Source organism: Cyprinus carpio, chromosome B5, assembly GCF_018340385.1.
Source record: "Cyprinus carpio isolate SPL01 chromosome B5, ASM1834038v1, whole genome shotgun sequence".
Classification (NCBI taxonomy): domain Eukaryota; kingdom Metazoa; phylum Chordata; class Actinopteri; order Cypriniformes; family Cyprinidae; genus Cyprinus; species Cyprinus carpio.
This window is the reverse complement of record NC_056601.1, coordinates 22,485,392-22,507,676: the sequence shown is the minus strand read 5'-3', so window position 1 is coordinate 22,507,676 and position 22,285 is coordinate 22,485,392. Positions and strand designations below refer to the sequence as shown.

The window sequence follows — 22,285 nt, the reverse complement described above, 5'->3', positions numbered from 1 at the left end:
CCTGTTATTGCTGTCAATGTGTGTGAGAGAAGAGTGCAGGATGTGAGAGATGGCATCATCAGTGGATCTGTTGGGGCGATAAGCAAACTGAAGAGGGTCCATAGTATCCGGGATGGAGGAGCTGATGAAGTTTTTAACCAGACCCTCAAAGACCTTCATGACTATTGATGTGAGGGCAACTGGACGATAGTCATTCAGGCAAGAGGGTTTTATTGTTCTTAGGCACAGGGATGATGACAGATTTTTTGAAGGAGGTGGGAACCACCGATGTAGCAAGAGACTCATTAAAAATGGATGTAAACAAACCAGCGAGCTGATCAGCACAGGACCACAGAATACGGCCAGAAATCCCATCAGGTCCGGCTGCTTTCCTGACATTCACTCGCTTTAGAGCCCTCCGAACCTCGTCCTCAGACACCGTGATTACATGATTATCGCTGCTCTGAATGCTGCTTCCTGACGCGCTGATCGGCAGACTCGCGCTGCTCAGATTGCTTTCAAAGCGGCCGTAGAAAGTGTTTAGCTCGTCAGCCAGCGATGGATCTGCTCTCACCTCAGCAGAGGATTTATTTCCAAAGGCACAGATGGTTCTTAGTCCTTGCCACATGTGTCGGGAGTCATTGAGCTGGAAATGTGACTCTATTCGTTCCCTGTATCGGAGTTTGGCGGCTCTTACTGCGCGTCGGAGAGCATAGCACGATGCTTTGTACTCACTCATGTTTCCCGACAAAAGACCGGCGTTGTAAGCAGCAGTGCGTTTGTTTACTGCTGCACGGATTGTACTGTCCACCCAAGGTTTCTGATTAGAGAAGGTCCTTATAGATATTGTATCCGTAGCTTGTTCGGCTAGCGTGTTTACAAAGCTTAATGCTACATCCGTGAACTCGCTGACGTCAGATGAACTTGCCCCGAAACATGTCCCAGTCTACGTCATCAAGAGCCCGCCTGTAGCATGGCTTCTGAGTGGGCGGACCAGCGCGTCACCACCCTCTGCACCGGGGGTTCTTGAACGAGCCTTTGTTTATATTCCGGTGTGAGGAAAATGGCGGCATGGTCCGATTTTGCCGAAAGCCGGTAGTGAGCGAGCTTTGTAGGCATGCTTAAACTGAGTGTAGCAGTGATCCAGTGTATTCGGTCCTCTGGTTGGACAGGATACATGTTGATAAAAATTAGGCATAACCTGCCTGAGGTTGGCTTTGTTAAAGTCCCCAGCGATGATAACAGCAGCAGCGTCAGGATGTTTGTTGATGTTGCCGCTGAGCGCATCGTGAAGCTCGGACAAAGCCAAACCGGTGTCAGCTTGTGGTGGGATGTAGACAGCAGTAACGATGATCGTTGAAAACTCCCGGGAAGATAGAATGGGCGGCAAATAATAGATAAATGTTCCAGATGAGGTGAGCAGGAGCGCGACAGAGTGGAGATATTCCTGGGGTCACACCATTTCTTGTTAATCATGAAAACACACTCCTCCACCTTTGGATTTACCGGCCTCGGCTGTCCTGTCCATCCGTAAAACAGAGAAGTTTTCAGACGGCGTTACAGCAGCGTCCGGGACCGAGGGCGTGAGCCATGTTTCAGACAAACAAAGGATGTTACAGTCCCTAATGTCCCGTTGGAAACTTATCCTGGCTCTAAGATCGTCCATCTTATTCTCCAGAGAGTGGTGTTTGGGAAGGAGGGTGTTAGGTATGTTTGGGATGTGAGATCTTTTTCTCAGTCTGTTGCGGACCCCAGCACGTTTCCCGCGGTGTTTCTTGATCCGTCGCCTCGGGTGGTTATTCAGGTGGCCATTGTTCATCTCGGTGTTCCGGAGAATCTCAGATGGCACGATGGGTTGGAGGATAAAGTGTCCTGGAACAGGTTAGTGAAGCGGTATCCAATGTCCAAAAGTGTTCCTTTGTCGTAAGTGATCAGTGCAGAGGTTATGTGTGCAAAAAGAGAAAGCAAAAGTAGGTAAAAAAGTAAATAAAAACACAATCTAAGCGGAGCGACCTGGACGGCGACCGAACTGAAAGTCAATGCTGAAAAATCAATGCTGAAAGGTATATCCAAGTTCTAGAACAACATATGCTCCCATCCAGACGTCGTCTCTTTCAGGGAAGACCTTGCATTTTCCAACATGACAATGCCAGACCACATACCGCATCAATTACAACATCATGGCTGAGTAGAAGAAGGATCCGGGTACTGAAATGGCCAGCCTGCAGTCCAGATCTTTCACCCATAGAAAACATTCGGAACATCATAAAGAGGAAGATGGGAAGTAGAAGACCTAAGACAGTTGAGCAACTAGAAGCCTGTATTAGACAAAAATGGGACAACATTCCTATTCCTAAACTTGAGCAACTTGTCGTCTCAGTCCCCAGACGTTTGCAGACTGTTATAAAAAGAAGAGGGGATGCCACACAGTGGTAAACATGGCCTTGTCCCAACTTTTTTGAGATGCGTTGTTGATGCCATGAATTTTAAAATCAACTTATTTTTCCCTGAAAATGATAAATTTTCTCAGTTTAAACATTTGATATGTCATCTATGTTGTATTCTGAATAAATGATTGAAATTTGAAAGTTCCACATCATTGCATTTTGTTTTTATTCACAATTTGTACAGTGTCTCAACTTTTTTGGAATTGGGTTTGTAAATCTCCTTCTCTTTTATGCTGAAGTAATACGTAGTGAATAATGCCTCAACTAGCTGTAAAGATGGGAGGAAAATGATCATTAAAACTACATTTTTTTGGTTTGTCCAAAAACTACAAATAATATTATACAGTGAGTAATGTAAAATTATGATACATTCCCTTTATGATTTTTTGACTGAAGTCTGACTTGTCTTTAAGCTAAACTAAGCATTCAACAGCTCTATTTAGCAGTCATTCTACAGCAGTTTTCCCACTGTGGTCTAGCCTTCACCAGTGTTGTTATTGTTAATCAAAAATAAGACAAAAAATGTTTTTGTTAACTGAAATAAAGCTTAAATAAAATAAAATATAAATATAAATATAAATACTAGACAAAAAAAGTAAAAATTTTAAATGTTGCTTTGAAAATAAAACACAGAGAAACAAATTTAAAAAACTTATGTTGTGTAAATAATACTAAAATAACACTGCCATTCAGAGACAACTTAGAACTAAGTATATATATATATATATATATATATATATATATATAATATATATATATATATATATATATATATATATATATATATATATATATATATACATTTTTATACATTATAATTATGTAATATAATTGTCAAAAAGCACCATTGTTGGGTTCTTTGATGGATTAATTAATGTAAGACAAAGATTTAACTATTTGATTATTTTAACTTATTTATGGACTAATTAGTGTAAATTTGTCTCACTTCAGTAGTGTAACATAGTATGGGGTTTCGTCTAATTTATTTTAGCTAGGAAACAATCTAATGTTCATTAGCTAATTAGTTAGTTATTTCAGTAAAATAAGAAAAAAGTTATTTGGCACAGACTGGCCTTAATTTTGGGATAGATTGGAATAGACTAAATTTTTTGGGGGGGGCATTTAAAACTGCAGGTAGTTGTTTTGAGATCATTGGTACTTCTCTTATTTTTGGCTTTAATTCTGCCATCTGAAACATTTGAGAACCACTGTTGTCATTTTGTCATACTGTCATTAAAGCAAATGCATATTAAACATACTTAAAGCTGCAAATCAGTAATGGTACTGTTCACTCTGAGCATATCAAGCACATTGTCTGGGCCAGACGTCTACTATGTCTGCTTCTACTCAATGGTTTACAGCCTCCCATTCAGAAAAAAAACGTGTCCAAATAAAAGAGAAAAAGAGGCTATTCTCACTTGTTCTCGGTTGAAAATGATGGGTGCTGGGGGGTTCCCATCGCCTTGACAACGAAGCTCCACTGTGTCCCCCTCTCTGACCAAGCCCTCGGGTGATTCTTTCCATATCTCCACGCTGGTCGTTGGGTCTATATGACATACGCATATACACAAAGAGCAAGGGGCCATGAAATCCTATTTCATTCAAATGTATCTTATATGCTAAGGCAACATTATTCTCATATTCAGTTATTTAGTCAGTGCTGACAAAGCTAAGACTCTTGTAGGTGTGTCACGGTTCTGTTTTTATATAAGATAATCCTATTTGAATCAATGTGACTTGAGTCAAAAGTAAAACAGTCCAAAAAGTAGCACTTAAAATGTGTAATCTAATAGATAACATTACTAATTACACTTTTTATCATGTAATCTTTAATCAGTAAGGGGCTACAATTTGTAAATAATCTACGCAGCACTGTCTGATATTCTAAAGCTATCTGAAATATAAAGATGTTTTCTGCAAAACCATGTCAGATCTAATGTGCTCTTTTAACCTTATATTCACAAAAAGAGTGTTATCAGCTTCAAATAATTTAGTTTTTTCCACAATTAAAGTGAAAATACTATTTGAAAAGATAGAATCATAGACTGTGAGATCAAATATGAGTTAGTCGCAGCTGCAAGAGTTTGAATATATCACATTCCACTTCATCAGAAACTCTCATTCATAAATGGACTTACAGTGAACTGTAATATTGATGCCTTTGGACTCGGATGTCCTGACAGCTCCTGGGACAAAATAGCTAACTTCACAGGAAAAGTGGGCGTCTTTGTCTTCCTTGGTCACCTTATAATGCAACTCACTCTGCACTGTATATAGACCACTGGATTCCCTCGTCAGTAGAGTTACCATGTTCGCCACTGACATGAAACACACGCACACACAACCAGACATACAGTACATTCACATTAGTGCCAACCTTCATGAGGAAACAGAGCTTAATTCTTCATATAAACCCTGCTGGAAAAAACAGGTCATACCAAGTTAAGGAGTCTAGCTGGTTTTTGGAACTCTGTTGCTTGTCTAGTGTGGCCTTCCAGTTCAAAACAGCTTGACTAAGATGATCTACCAGGCTGATACAGATTCCACCAAATTATCTAATAATCAGCTACTGCTCTCGAGTCCACATCAAACATGTCTGCAATTTAGAACAGGATTTTCTTAATTGTCCATTAGTGGATTGTGAATAATAAAGATTTTCTAATGAATCAATATAAGCTATTACGATATTAGATAATTAACTGTGCATGCTCATTTACTATATTTTACATGTAGTAAATTGAAAAAATTTTATTTTTTTTTGTGGTTGGTTGTTGACAATTTATTTTAGCTACATTTAAATAAATTTAAAAAATGTTGAAAGATAGTCAAGTTAGTGATGTCAAACTCAGATGTGAAGCAAGTTATTGTACTGTAATGTAAAATTACACACATAAATCCATTTTTCTTTGTATAATCTGCACTGATGAGTCATGCACAATATGACAAGGAATTTGTATTAAGAAAATAAGGTCAATTTTGATTTGATGTTTACTTTAGGTTTGGTTTTTCTAGATTTTCCAGCAGGGGTAATGAATGTTTATATACTTACATACTGTTATACTTACATACTGGGGTCAGAAACTGATGAATGATTTTTATCTGACCAAGTGACACAAAGACTTTTACACTGTTTCAAAACATTTATATTTCAAATAAATTGTGCTCTTTATATATATATATATATATATATATATATATATATATATATATATATATATATATATATATATATATATATAGTTTCCACAAAAATATTAAGCAGCACAACTGTTTTCAACATTTTTAGTAAGAAGAAATGTTTCTTTAGAAGTAAATCAGCATATTAGAATAATTTCTAAAGAATCATGTGACACTGAAGACTGGAGTATTCAATTGTAAAAATATTTTGCAATATTAGAGTTCTCCTATTCTTTTTGATTAAATAAATCAGTCTTTGTTAGCATTACACACCTCCTAAGAATATAAGATAAAACCTGCTGACCCCAAACTTTAAGACGGTTGTATACAAATTAATCAATATAAAATAAAATTATTAATATTACATAAAATAACTTACAATAATAAAATTATATTATACTGAATTATAAATATAAATGAATGATAATAATATATAGACAAAAATACATAAATCTGTCCATTTTTTACTCACAGCCACTAGTGGGGTGGATGGGGATGTGATCACGGTACCATGTGATGTTCGGCTTGGGAAAGCCTTCTCTGGTCTCACAAGATGCAATCTAACCAAATAAAAAAAGTGCCAGCTTAAACCCACCATAAATAACTGACACAAACATTATATATGCACACAGAGAGAATCTGAGAGCGTGATGTACCTTAGCTGGGGATTCACCAGACACAGAAACTCCAGAGAGGACACCTTCAATGACGGGAGGCTCTGGGGGGTCTGAAAACAAGTTCACATTCACATAAATTAAGGAAAGAAGCAACAATATTAAGCCATTTAGTGAGAATGTTCAACTGACAGAAGAGACTTACCAAAAACTTTAAGAAGAGTCTTGCCCTCTTCACTGCCTGCTGACAATCCACTGACCTGACAGAAAAACTCTCTTTCATCAGACAGCTTAACATCCTGAATGGTCAGAGTTTCTCCATCACTGTTTGATTGCACACTGATACGATCGCTGTAGCTCGTGTTCTCATCCACCTTCTGCATGGTCAGATCGCTGAATGAGATTCGGACCCGATGACCCTCACGTTCCTGCTGTGGATGATGGGAAGTAAAACTTGGTAAATGGTCTGTAGATATGACTCGAGTCCCTCATTCAAATGTAAGTCCAAGGGGACATTTGAATCATTTTAACATCAGCCAGGTGAAGCCAGAGCACACATATCCACATATCCAGAAACATTAGTCTTAGTTGACCCAAAAATGGAAATTCTGTCATCATTTATTCATCCTCGTAAATTTGCAATTGTGAGAAATAAAGTCAGAGTTGGGAGACAAACTCGCAATTCTGACTTCTTTCTCGCATTTGCAAGTTTATATCTTGCAATTTTGACTTTTTTTCTCGCAATTGTGAGTTTACGTCTCGCAATTCTGTCTTTTTTACTCATTTTTCAGAAATGTAAGATATAAATTTGCAATTGCATGTTATAAAGTCCAATTCTGAGGGGGGAAAAGACTGACTATTTTCTTACAATTGTGAGTTTATATCTCACAATTTGCAAATGTGTTATAAAGTCAGAAATGTGAGATATAAACTCGCAATCCTGAGAAATTGCTAGGTAAAAAGTCAAAATTTTCCGAAATTGAGATTTATACATCATATGAAAGCTGAATAAAATAAGCTTTTCATTGATGTATGGTTTGTTAGGATAGAAAAATATTTGGCCGAGATACAACTATTTGAAAATCTGGAATCTGAGAGTGCAAAAAAAATTAACTATTGAGAAAATCACCTTTAAAGTTGTCCAAATGAAGTCCTCAGCAAAGCACATTACTTATCAAAAATTAAGTTTTAATATATTTACAGTAGGAAATTTACTAAATACCTTCATGGAACATGATCTTTACATAATATCCTAATGATTTTTGGCATAAAAGAAAAATCAATCATTTTGACCCATACAATGTATTTTTGGCTATTGCTACAAATATACCCCAGCGACTTAAGACTGGTTTTGTGGTCCAGGGTCACAAGTGAACTATGAACTGTCCCTTTAAATCAAAAAGTATGAAGGAGCTTGAGAGATTTCAGGACTCACCACAAACCACTGGACCATGACCATCATGGGCTGCTCGGTGAAGGAATACAGGCAGGGGATTTCTGCAGACTCATCCATGTAGACCTCTACAGTGTCCTCCATCCTCAGATCCACTAGCGCCCAAGCTGCCAAAGAAAACACACTGAGATTGTGAGCTTGAGGCCATGTGAGAACAAAGGCTGCTTTATCAACACGTGAAAAAAAAACACATTAACAAGCTTTAAATGTATTTTAGATTGTGTACTAATGTTTAAGCCACAGCCTTAAAGAAAACTCAGTTACACTCCTATTAATGATACTGTAGGTCAGTAGGCTCTCTTTGTTAAAATTGTGCAGGGTCATTTGAAGTGAACTGTGGACTGTTTTTGCATGTTCTGCACTGATTGAGGGGTAAAATTATTTAGGATTGATTTAGTGTGGTAAAAAGAGGGAATTCTGAGGGAAACTGAAAATTAAATTATAATAAGCCGTAGCAAAGAAGAAAGACAAACATGGAAGGCATGGTGCATGACGAGATTTATTGGTATTGCTGGTGACAAGCTTTTGAATTCTGTGACTGTATATTACATGCGGGCCAACTGAGAACATCAGACAGTAAACTTATCACTGTTATCTTGTTGTGATTGTTATCAGGACAGCTCACATGGTATCTATGCAGCTCTTTTCAATTTTCCGGCTCTGTTTATTGGGGAAAATCAATGTAATTCCAATGCACATCCATCAGATGTATTGATAGAAAAAAGCATAATCAAATATATATACAGACAATATATTTAGTAAACACATACACAAGGGGTGTAAGAGGTGCATAAATTGGCTGAGGAATGTAAATCCTGCAGGCAGATTCTCTGCAGCCTTGCTTTTGACCCACATTTTGTAGATGCATTGATCTCGCAGAAGTTGAAAGCTGAACCACACTGGCACAGCTTCACATGGCTGGCAATATTACTTTGAAGAATGCTCTAGGCCACCATACCACATCAGCACTGACCGAATCATAGGAAAATAGGCAAAATGCAAAACTCCATACAAGCTATTCTCCATACAACTTATTACATGTTATGGCTCTCAAATACATTTTCATGGAAAGCAAAGGATAAAACATGGTCTGTTAACTTACTTCATAATGCATAAAGTGGATTGTCTTTGCAAGAATATGAAAAACTATTAATATGCATTTAAACTAAGCTGAATCTCACAACAACCAAAAAAAAAGTCAATTTTAGAAATAAATAATAGCATAACTCAGAATGAAGCCTATTGTAGGATTTTTTATTTATTTATTTATTTATTTTTTGCATTGTGACATTAAAAACAGTTAAGCTTAGTTTTTTTTTTTTTTTTTGGTGTTTGATGAGTTATAAGTTAAAAATGTTATAAGTTATTGTTGTGGTTAAATGCATAGTTTACCCCCCAAAATTATGAATTATTAATGTACAAAACCATCATGCAAAAGTTTGGGGACAGTAAGATTCTTTTTTTATTATTTATTGTTTTTATTTATACTTTGTTCAGCAAGGACACATAACATTGATCTAAAGTAAAATAAAGTAACATTATAAATCTTTAAAATAAGTAATAAATTCATCACCATGGCATTTTATGGCATTTAGAAAATAATTATTTTTAAATTGTAATAATATTTCACAATATTGCTGTTTTTACTGTATTTTTAATCAAACTAATGCATCTTTTTTATTTTAAATGTCTTACTAACCCCAAATTTTTGAATATTAGTGTACCTTCATTCATTCATCAATTAATTCATTTCGAATGTAACACACAATAAGATATTCAGCAAAATGCCCAAGCTGCCCTTTTCCATACAATAGAAATATCTGATATAATATCAAAAGGTATGGCTTGTGTACTACTGTATATTCCAAGTCTTCTGAATCCAGACAATTGCTTTGTGTGTGGAACACTTGTGTGTGAGGCTGAGTAAATGAAGGCATAATTTTCATTTTTGGGTGAACTATTCATTTAAAATCCTCCCACTCTTTACTTTCTGGCCGTCTCTTTTGTGGCAACATTGAGGTTTTGAGTGGCAAACACAGACCAGTTGGCAGCTGCCACCACACCAACTGAAAAAATACAGACCATGTGTCTTTTTGTGTTTCATGATTATATTTGGCAGCACACCTTCAATGAAGCAGAGAATGAACAGCATTTTTAAAAACGAGACCCAGATTTTGTGACCACAGGCATGATTTTAATCTGAAAATCTTTGTCTGACTCAGACATGAGTGATACCATTCATCTTCTCATCTTCCGTTCCTCAGAAATCTGCGATCAAAACAAGCGTCCGGCCACTGTGACTTTTTAAATGTCACTCTCTGCCCTCAACGGTCTTTTTGTATTAAAAGAAAGTCATTTTTTCCTCCCTTCAGCCTTTCTATCTCTCTAAAACCTGCTCTCTGTCTCTCTCTCGCTCTTTCTCTCAGCATGCAGAAAATAGGCTCGGACTGAAAGGCCTCCTTTTTAATTGGAAACATCTGGGAAGTAGGGAGCTGGGCTGGTGGGGTGCCGTGGAGACGGGTTATTATGGGATTTCCACGTCCTTGGCGAGTGACTGGTGGAGGAGAGAGACGTTGGCAAGGGTTCAGGGGTGAAGCGGCTACACAACAACCTCATCACTTGTCTCCCTCCCCTCAGCGGTATGAGGTCAGTGGCACAGCTACTGCTGGAAGGAGGGGGTCTGGCTGTGTCAACAACACCCGAGATGGGTTGGCCTCGGAGCTCACAGTGTGTTTGTGATTGAGTGATCAATGAGACATGGTTTTCTGAATTTCACCTCAAAACCGTACTGATCTTATCCTTAATCACTATCTTTGTTCAATAAATAACACTAAACAGTGCTTAAAACAAGATGCATTAATAATTTAATGAGTTAAAAAGTCTTTGTTAAAGTGCTATAAGCCCTGAACCAAACCAACCAGCTACAAGGTGAATTAAAACAGTACAAGCTGTTCGAAGCGAAAAAGTAAATGAAAATCAGACAAAAAGTATACTTAATGCAATGAATCAAACCCTTAATGAATCAAACGTCAAATAAAGCAAAACTAGTTAAGTATTATCCTCAGATGACATGATCATTACAGCAGCATTTGTAATGAGTACACTGTGGAGAAATCTGCTGACTGAATGAATCGCATATATATGGGAGTAAAGTGTATGTCAATTACATACTGTGTTAATGTGATTAACTACTACATAATATGTAATAATCTGACATTAATAGTGATTTCATTCCATTGTTTTAATTTAATCATGGCCATGTTTTATTCATTCTTTTTCACAATATTTTTCCCCTTTCATATCATGTGCGAGGCTCAGAACGGAAAGGTGCTGGACCCAGATGCTGCAGCTATTACATCTTCCAGCAGGAGCTAACAGCCATGCTAATCAGCAAAACCCTCAACCCATGAATTGACCAAAAAATGAAAACCGACCATAGAAGAAGACAACTTATGCTAATGCCTACTATAACTCCCCTTCTGGCATTTCTGAGAATGCAACAATACTTTGTTATGATAAAACTTGCATTTGCAAAATGTGAAAAAATTACTACTAGACCAAAATAACATTTTTATTTGGCATTAACCCTCTGGAGTCGATTCACGCGTATACGCGTGTTGAGGCATTTTCTCCTGATAACCCCGAAAAGAACTTAACTTGACATGTCTACTTTTTTTTAACTAAGTGCTACCAAAAACAAATATTCTGTGATAAAGTCATCCATATGAAAACAACGTGATGTCCGTCTTTCACGTCTCCCTTCATTATATCTAATGTGACCACGCCCATGCGCTGAACACGCTATTGACATTATAATGTTCCACGTGAAGCTCGCGGTGTGTTAACACCCATACCACAGAAAACAAAGCAGCGAGACTGTTCTTCAAGTTTTTTTTTTTTTTTAATTTTACTGTTTGCTTTGCGCTGAGAGTAATAAGACATAATTCACCCCAAGAAGATGTGCTGAGGATTACCTCAGGATTTGAGTTTTGGATTTCCTCAGAAAAAGAATGAAGCACTTTATCCAGCAGAGATCATAAACATGAGTAAGTCTTGATATATATATATATATATATATATATATGTATTAGTTTTCACATAACGTGTACACATTTTACTAGCTAGACTTTTTCCAAACTATAATTCCTGACTAAATGTATAATCAAGTGAAACATTATGAAGTTTCATTTACATCATCTAAATGTTATACTGTACTACTAGTATCAGTGACATCACAATAATGTTAATAATGCAGTTTATCATTTAGTTTATTTGAGAGCACATAAAAAATATACACTTTGGAAATGCTAGTTATGTGATGTTAATTTATATATTTTACACAATACCAGTCAATACCAGTTTGCCAAAGCAGTAATATTGTGAAATATTTTTAATATTTAAAATAACTGCTTTCTATATTAATATATTTTAAAATTTTATTTATTCCTGTGATCAAAGCTAAATTTTCAGCATTATTACTCCAGTCTTACTCCAAGTGTAACAATATACACTATACCATTCAAAAGTTGGGAGTCAGTATATATAGAAATTAAAACTTTTATTTAGCACACGTGATGATAAATAAAAACAATTAATACGATAAATGTTACAAACAATGCTGTTCTTTCAATTTATCAAAAAAAAAATTGAAAAAATAAATATTCTCAGCTCTTTTCAACATTAATAATAATAATAATAATAACAACAATAAATGTTTTTTTTTTTTTTTTTTTTTTTGAGTAGAAAATCCGAATATTAGAAGGATTTCTGAAGGAACGTGTGACTGGAGTAATGATGCTAACAATTCAGCTTTGAAAGTCAGCTTTGATTGTTCCTAATAAACTGTTTAACTGCACTTGCGAATGAATTTCAAATTCTTTTGTGGGATAATTAAATATATTCTAAATAAACTACAAACATAAAAATATATACATTTATTTTGTCCTCACATTCATTCTTGTAACTCTTCCCTCCCAGACACACACCTGGCTGAAAGGCTCATTATGCAGCTCGTTATGCGGGGCTTTGTCTTCTCAGGTGTCATTTACACAAATATTCATGATAGTTGACGCCTATTCACATATGCCCTTTTGAAACAAAAAGTGTCTTAGAAAATTTAAATCAATCTATTGTTTTCTGTGAGTGAGTAAACAAGATGATTCTCACATTATTTTGAAGCAAAAAATTCTAGGCTACAAGGTCCATGTTTGACAGTCTTGTGAACAAATGTTGTGTATTTGTTTTATGACCTTATTTCAGTGACTTCACAATTTTAGTTTTTCACTAACCACGCATAAACTTTGTTTTCTCAAAAACACAATCATGTACATACATGCTAGTTACATATTATTGTAGCCCAGTTCGTACTGAATACAGTGTTTTCAGACTTTAGCCATGTATATGTTTATAAGCAACTGAAAAAAAACACAAAAGTCAGGGCATGTCAAAACTTCTCCAGGCCCCCAAAACCCCCTTAGACCTCAGAGGGTTAACATTTATTCTGCCATATTAAATTATACTCAAAACAATGTCAAAACAAATACATTTTAAACATGATTTTTTTAAATGTAATTTGATTATTGAGTAAATTTGTTTAGTTTTAAATATGTTTAGATATTTTAATTTTTTATTTATTTTTTATTTTATTCTAAACAAGACAAAAGTACTCATATACTCATATATTTACACTATAAATAGAGCTTTTCACACTAGATGCGGACTATAGCCAAAAATGTCACTTAAAGGACATATCAGAACTATGAAAACAGAAATCTCAGTTCACATGTGGATATTTCTAGTAAAACTCTGAAGACCTACACACATGTTTAGCTATCTAAATGTGGACATACCATAACCACAGTTTTTAGCCTATATAAAGCTGATCGTAATTACTTCAGACTAACCCAAACCCACATTCTGCTTCTAAAAACAAACTTTTTATATATTTAGAATTTAAAAAAATTACTTTGTTAATAAACCATTTTAACCTTTGAGGATTTCCCCAGTGGGAGATTTGCTCAGGTTTACTGAGTACACAATCTGGTCCCTAAAGTATAGCTATTTGAACCATCCCCAGCCCCCCCACACACACACACACAAAGCCTTATTAAACTCACAGTCTCATCCCGCTGGTCCTATTCTGCATGCACACCCCATTTTCAGGGCTGCTGCCTTTCTCTCTCACCCCCTCCCTCTCCCACCCCACCACAGGCGAGAGCAGCCGCCTCACTCATTGTGACTAAGACGCTGGCCTTATTTGCTCAGACCTCTCTGTCCTTTAGCACAGCTTCACTGAGGCCCCCCGACTGTGTCCATCCACCCATGGCCTTCAGATACAAGCCATTGTTCCCACACCTGGGGAGCAAATCTCCTTCTCCCCGACTGCCTCCAAGCCTTATCTAAGCTTAAAACATCCTGAAGTTTCTCACATATGTCCCTATTTAAGTCTTCAGGTAAACAGAGAGGTGAACAGAAGTTCATTGTTTGCCTTAAGTGGTGTTTTTCTTATCTTCTCCGGCAAACATTTCTGAAATAGCCTGGAACAAACAAGTTAACAATGATTTTTCCTTAAACATGGCCGGATAATCAGATTAGCAAAGGTGCAGAATATCTTGTCAAAGGAGATCTGAGGCAAGGTGTTTTCTTATCTGAGAGAGAGAAAGAAGAGGATCAGTCGGTGTTCACAGTAAGAGCTTTTAAAATTCCAGTCTAAAAAACATCTGCCAATTTCTTAGGAACGTATACTTTGTATTCATGTTTGTTTCGTTTGTTTGTTTTTCTTTTTTTTTTTCTTTATAACATTTTCAAGAAATGTTTAACACCTTTCATATTAAAAATAAATAAATAAATAATTAAATTGTACACTACTATCTGAACTAACCTTGCCTTGTTATACATTTTTATTAATACAAAAAAGGTGGGAAAACAAATACAATGAAACAAAGCGAAGCAAAACTAATCAAACCAAACCAAAACAAAAACAACTTCAAAAAGCATACAAAAGGGAGATAAGATGAAACCAATACTTCTAAGTAATAATAAACATAAGTAAACAGTTAAGGACATGAAAGTACAGTAGGCCTACTAAAATTTACAAAGATAGATCAACAAAATTACATGTGCATAAACAAAATTCTGTGCAACATATTTTCCATATGGTGATGTGGTAGCAAAATGTCTGTCTGGGTGGACAGGGTTAATGAGCCAAATTGATTTGAAGAGTATTAAATTATCTGATATTTTAGGAGACTTAGGCCTATTTACCTTTGACACACATCACGAGAGCCTGCTGCTATCTATGAAGTAATTTCCTCTTGTATGTTTTTCTGTCTGCATGGTTCCACCTGTTAGTTGCTCCACATGACTTTGATTAGTCAAAGAATTGTTCTTCATATATCAATAAGCAGTTTTGCTAAAAAGAGATTCTAAGAAATAATAATAACATCCTGCACTACTTTTTGGGGCTCCTTTTACAAATTACTAAGAATTTCATATATAAATTTTTTTTTGATAACACATTAGATTAGGGAACACTATTCATTATAAACTACTTGCTTATTAGCATGCATATTATAGCATATTAGCTGTTTATTAGTACTTTTAAAGCACATATTAATGTTTTATTCTGATTGGCCATATTCTAGATTCCTTAACCCTACCCCATTCCATAACTTTACTACGACAACAACTACCTTACTTACTATCAATAAGCAGTAATTAGGAGTTAATTGAGGGAATTTGTTACTGATCTTTATGTCTCCTAAAAGTTTTTTTTAAATTAATTCATTGTTCAGATTTATGTATGTAGGAATTCTGAATGTATTTTTGAATAAATCTGCATATCCAGACCAAACAATGTGTGTCATGTCACTGACCAAATGAAACACTGAGACAGAGGAGAGACAGATACCTGAGGCCCATGTATGTCAAACCGCTGCTCTGTGTTATTAACATTCGGGGCAGTTTGCCTGCTTACCCTGCAAACCCACGTCTGGAAACCACCGCTGAATATTTGGAAGTGCTGACAGAGTTTCAAATAACAAGAGTAAGGATGGCTGAAACCACATTGTTTTTGCAGGATGATGGCCAGCTATGTGTGTGTCTGTGTGTGTATCAGAACGCAGGGGTGGAGAAATTGTGGGCCACAAGCTGAAAGAGAGTTCCTCTAAAAACCAAGATATTATCCTAACAATGGGATACACTACCACAATTATACTGCCACATATACACTGTGTCCCTGTTATCCACACAAATGTAGGAAGCATCAGTCTGTCTGCTCAGCAACAAAGAAGATCAGCTTCTGTTTCAGCCCCAGCTGAGATGAGTTACATCTCCGGCTGTTTTTTATTACTGCAGTGTGACTCCCTAAACTTAAAGACAAATGCAAAGCCCAGCAAGCAAACACAAACTCCCTCCCTCTCACTGAACTCCGAGGAGACTTGAGTCTTGAAACAGTCAGTCTTCAGGCCTTATCTGTCTTTTTGAATAGAAAAGGCTCTGTGTTGCCAATATGATAAACAAAACAAAACTATTGTTAAATCAGTATTTGACCCCAAGATGAAAGATCTGTCATCATTTACCTAACTGTACATAAAGGTCTGCATGGTTTTTTGTGGGGCAGTGTGATTCTGATAAAAAAAATAAAAAAAAACATGAGTGATTTAAAATGCAATTTATATTTTAAAAAAATCTGTAGGTTGACTATAATAATAATAATAATAATTATAATTATTATTATTATAAAGATATATTTTGTATTGTAATATTTCAATGTATTTAAGAAAAATATAATAATAATAATAATAATAATAATAATAATAATAATAATAATAATAATAATAATAATTGTATTTCACAGTACCACTGTAAAAGTACAATTATTATTGTTTTATAATTATTCAATTATTTTTATTTAATCGAGCAGCCCTTCATACATACCAGCTGCATTTTCTGTTTTCACAACACAAAATGGAATAATTCAGGCATATTTTAATTAGAACATACATAAGAGATAATGTCAAGTCTTTATTTCAAAATAATATTTTATTTTGTGTGTGTGTGTGTATAGTAGGTACACCTTGCTAGTACCGCGTTGGACCCCCTTTTGACTTCAGAACTGCCTTAATTCTTCATGGCATATATTTAACAAGGTGTTGGAAACATTCCTCAGAGATTTTGGTCCATATTGACATGATAGCATCACGCAGTTGCTGCAGATTTGTTGGCTGCACATTCTTGATGCAAATCTCCCTTTCCACCACATCTAAAAGCTGCTCTATTGGATTGAGATCTGGTGACTGTGGAGGCCATTTAAGTAAAGTGAGCTCATTGTCATGTTCAAGACACCAGTCTGAGATGATTTAAGCTTTGTGACATGGTGCATTATCCTGCTGGAAGTAGCCATCAGAAGATGGGTACACTGTAGTCATAAAGAGATGGACATGGTCAGTAACAATACTCAGGTAGGCTGTGGCATTTAAACTATGCTCAATTGGAACTAAGGGGCCCAAAGTGTGCAAAGAAAATATCCCCCACACCATTACATCACCACCACCAGCCTGAACCGTTGAGACAAGGCAGGATGGATCCATGCTTTCATATTCTATAGGCCAAATTCTGACCCTACCATCTGAATGTTGCAGCAGAAATCGAGACTCATCAGACCAGGCAACGTTTTTTCAATCTTCTATTGTCCAATTTTGGTGAGCCTGTGTGAATTGTAGCCTCTGTTTCCTGTTCTTAGTTGACAGGAGCGGCACCCAGTGTGGTCTTCTGCTGCTGTAGCCCATCTGCTTCAGGGTTCGATGTGTTGTGTGTTCAGAGATGGTATTCTGCATACCTTGGTTGTAACGAGTGGTTATTTGAGTTACTGTTGCCTTTCTGTCATCTCTAACCAGTCTGTCCATTCTACTCTGACCTCTGACATCAACAAGGCATTTTCATCCACACAACTGCCGTTCACTGGATATTTTCTGTTTTTTTGGACCATTTCTCTGTAAACCCTAGAGATGGCTGTGCGTGAAAACCCAGTAGATCAGCAGTTTTTGAAATACTCAGACCAGCCCGTCTGGCTCCAACAACAATTCTTTAGAAGACCTGGATTATAGATCTCAGAGGGTCATATGGAGCACTTTTACTATGAATCACCATCCATTTTCACTGTACGTAAAAGAGCAGCTAAACTCACAGGTCTGGAATGACATGAGGGTTGATTTTAATTTTTTTGGCTGAATTATCCCTTCAACTCCATCTCTGGGTTGTGTTCTGTTTGCTTCATGCTGACTGAGAACAGGCTGTTTTTCAACATGATGCCCACCCTGCCCCTCTGGCACTAATGTGTCGCAAAAGACCTCCCATACAGATCACATTAGTATGACTGGGCACCAAATGAACCTCTGTGTTCGATCTGTTTTCTCAAAGATAACCTGCCTATTGAAGGATTCACTAATCTTGAACTATCTCAGTGTCAATAGCTGCTGTTTGATCTTGAAATACGAGTAAAGTTTGCTAATCTATAGCTTCAGACATTCTAAATCAAGGCTCTTTCAACTGTCTCTTTAAAGTTTGTTGAGTTGAGAATCCGTAAGCCTTGTGAGAGAAAGGTGAAGAGTACTGGAGAAAGGCAAGCGTGACCTGCTCTGTGACAGGGAGGGAATCACCAGTCACATCCCACACGCACCTGGGATCAAAGAGGTCACACACAATGGCTGCGTTGCTACCTTACTGCCTTACTGTGGATAGTTCACCCAAAAATTAGCCTGTATGACTTTTAATGGAACACAAAATTGTGTTAGTTAATTGGGTTAGTTAAAGTTAATAGGGTCCAAATTTCATTTGTTTTCCATAGAAGTCATTCAGGTTTGGAACGACATACGGGTAAATAAATGATGACAGAATTTTCTATTTTAAAGTTTAAGAAACAAAAGGACTTTTTTTTTGTCTATTTTCCTATGCACCTATCTATTACCTGCAGGTCACTCTTAAAAATAAAGGTTCTTTGTTGGCATCAATAGTTCCACAAAGAGCCTTTATGAAGGCAAAGACGATGATATTTCTTAATAGACTATTTTAAAGTTTAAACATTAATTTCAATTAAAAAAAAGTTAAACTAATGATTTAAACAACTGTTGTGTAATCTTCAGCAAAAAATAAACATTTTTTCATAGTGTTTACTATACTGTTTTGATGCCTAAATTTACTTGTAAAATTATTGATTTAATGTTTTATTTTTAATTCATTCAGACAAAATAATGTAATTTTAATATTAGCCATTTATCTGTTTTTTAAAACAATTGTATCAGTATCAGTGAGAATATTAATATCAGTATACCCCTACTTAAATGATTGTTTATTTCTCAGTAGAATTACAATTAAACATAAAAAAATAAAGAAAAACTTACATTTAAAAAATAATGTACTTCTTTCCAGAAGTAAAGTATCCAAAAACTATATGCACTGGACTGTGGGATATCAAAGGCAGGAAAGGTTACAAAAAACAACCAAGGCATATTACAAGCCAGGATGCTACACAAACACTGGACTTGGACGTGTCTTATTTCCATCTTATGCTTCCCAAGTTTTAGTCAATGATCCAAAGTTCCTTTACACACACACAAACACAATCTCCACCAACACACTAAGGAACTTAAGGAACACACATGCACGTATGCACATATTGAGCTGTGTGGTCTCCAGATCTGCTCTGTCTTTGTGAAGCAAGAACTGGCACAAATCCTTCACGATGGAGATTCCTGAGTGAGACAGCCATTCAGTGTCTGCCACCTCCATCCTCGGTCAAACACACAAATCCGTCTGAGCGGCCCGTCATCAGATCAGATCCTCTAAACCCTGCTGAACAGTGCATCACAGCTCACATATTTACGTGCACAAGAAATATTCAAAGATTTGAAATGTGCACAGTCACACAAACACTTTTAAAGCTGTCTTTTTTTTTTAAATGTGACCATTGACCCATTGTATAGACAAAAAAAAAAAAAAAAACACTGAGATACTTCTCTAATGGAGTACTGTAAATGATCACAGAATTTTATTTTTGGGTGAACTATGCCTTCTATAATACTAAGATCTATGCAACATTTACAGTATACTTCTGCTAGCAACAGGGCAGTTTGTCTCATTACCATTAACATTTTGAACTCCCGTGATAACAAGCAAGACTTAATGCATCGCTAATTTGCTGTTTGTTATGACAAGTTTTGCACAAAATATTGCTGAGAGTGCTGTTTTTAAAAAAGTGAAATTAGTCCCACTGGTGCAGCATGCCTCCTCATGAATATTTTAGCAGCCTGTATGCAAGCTGAGCCACCTTCAAGAGCTAAATTAATGTTTTATTTACAGACAACACACTGTAAATATGCTGCTGAATCAATATTCTCTCCACTGAGTGTCCAGCAAGACATAGATTTATGGCGATATACATTTAGTGGAAATCATGCATTCAAGCCAAAAACATTACACTGCAAATGTTTGCTGCACAATAAAATCCAGTTTACTTGGATTTTACATCTCTACATGCTATTATTCAGTACAATGTCAGAATACTGGGATGACGCTCTGGGCCGTTATGGGCTGATCACATCTGATCCCAAGAGGCCAATCATAGCCTGATTAACATAACAAAGGAGGCCAATCAGGAATAACCCCCCAGGCACATTAAATAATAACTGCTCTATTACAAGCCCCTGATGAGGGTGAAGCTATTTGCCCAATGGGGTAGAACCACAAGTGAGAATTCCATGTTAAAATTCATTTCCACTTTTCTGTCCCACAACAGGAGTATGAGCAATTTAGACTCGAGGTTTCTTCGTTCAAAAGCAATGTAGTGCAAGACACTATTTTGATATTTTCTGAAAGAAAATGTGATGATTCTTAACAACATAAAACTCCAACACAATGCTTGTCACGATTGCTACAGAGAGGAGCAAGGAGATGAGGGATAATCATAAACAGTCTTTAATAATCAAAACGAAGGGAAACACAGGGCAGGCTGGAGACACATGTAGCACATCAAGACGTTTAACTCTGGACAAACACAGACTGCACAGACTAGGGCTTAAATACATTGGGAAATGAGGCCAATTAACATGACACACCTGAACCAAATGAGCAATCAAACACGGGAGAAACTGGGTCACAGGGAGAACATGGGAAGAAAAACACACTAACAGTCTAGAGGTGTGACAATGCTAAGGTGCTAAAAGAAAAATTAAATATTTGTACGTCCATTAAGTATTTTTCACATTATTTTCCAATAATGAAGAATATCACAATTTCTGAATACTGCAATACAAATATAAATACTTGTATTTAGCATTACATTAACCAAATCGACAGTAAAATGTTGTATGCATCAAAGAAGCCTGAAAAATTTATTATATTTATATATAAATTATTGTGTTTAGCATTTTTTTTCAACCTTGATAATATATATATATATATATATATATATATATATATATATATATATATATATATATATACATATTCTTTAGCAAACATCATTTCTAAAGGATCATATTACACTGAAGAATGGAGTATGGCTGCTGATAATTCAGCTTTGCCATCCCAGACATAAATTATATATTATAATTATAATAGTTAAAAATACAGTTTTTAAGTTGTAATAATATTTACAAATAATATTGTTTTTAATTGTATTTTTAATCTAATAAACATAATCTTGGTGACCATAAGACACTTCTTAAAACATTAAAAAATGCAATAAAAACAAATTGCCCCCAAACTTTACGCAAATTATAATTTCCTAATATTTAATATACTATATTAGGATTATTATTATTATATTATTATATACATTATTATATAATTACTTTTTTTGATTTTGGGGTTAAATGTGAAAGTATAATTTCTATATTATTAAGTTAGTTTTTAAAGAAGCATTTAAACTGAAATCACAGCTGACTTTTTGAATAAAATAACCTACTGTGAAATGTTAAAAGATTCATCAGAAACTGAAGGAAACAACCAAAACCTGCTTGTGCATTTGATATTTTATAACTTCAGGTCTGTTAAGAGGCTCAGAAAACAAACATGGCATTTCAGAGGAAAGTGAAGTTGTTTTTCCAAGTTATCTCCTCTTAAAAATCACACCATGGAGAATAAGCTTTGCTGACATTAAACAGAGAAGGTCAGGTAAAATGAGACAAAACCTATATCAGCCGCTCTGGCTCTCTGTTATTACAGCCCTCTAACTAGTGGCCCTGTATCACGTCAACTCTCGTGACGAGCGGGACTTTAACAAAAGGCTCTCTTGTCTGGAAGACTGCGCTTAAAAGGGAGAGAGGAAGAGGGTGTGAGGAACCCTCCACTGGCAGAGACACTCGGTCCAAGAATAACAGAATACCACGCTCACAGCGTGAAAAAAATCAATGCTTCTGCTCTACTGTATATTTCATAACAACCCTAGTGCGGCTTTTATGGGTTGCGGCTTTCATGTGGAATAGCATTATGAAGTTGAAAGTGACTGGAAGATAAAAAAGTCTGAAATCTGGAATTGGGGGTTAACTAAGGTCCTTGTACACCACATCCCAGTCAATCATTAGGCTCTCCATCGCTCGGGGTATCGAGACGATCAG

The 22,285-nt window shown here is 36.0% G+C and overlaps 1 protein-coding gene across 2 annotated transcripts in view; it reads right to left on the bottom strand.

Annotated features, from left to right (window-relative positions):
- The window catches only part of LOC122137497 (cell surface glycoprotein MUC18-like), a 64,944-nt gene that overhangs the window by 8,323 nt on the left and 34,336 nt on the right, over positions 1-22,285 (bottom strand). For both annotated transcript variants that reach the window (XM_042724933.1, XM_042724934.1), the window contains exons 2-7: positions 7,653-7,777; positions 6,423-6,648; positions 6,260-6,330; positions 6,076-6,163; positions 4,565-4,744; positions 3,845-3,972 (exon numbers count right to left, since the gene is read on the bottom strand). In XM_042724933.1, the coding sequence (XP_042580867.1) occupies positions 3,845-3,972; positions 4,565-4,744; positions 6,076-6,163; positions 6,260-6,330; positions 6,423-6,648; positions 7,653-7,777 (818 nt within the window). The remainder of the gene's footprint in view (positions 1-3,844; positions 3,973-4,564; positions 4,745-6,075; positions 6,164-6,259; positions 6,331-6,422; positions 6,649-7,652; positions 7,778-22,285) is intronic.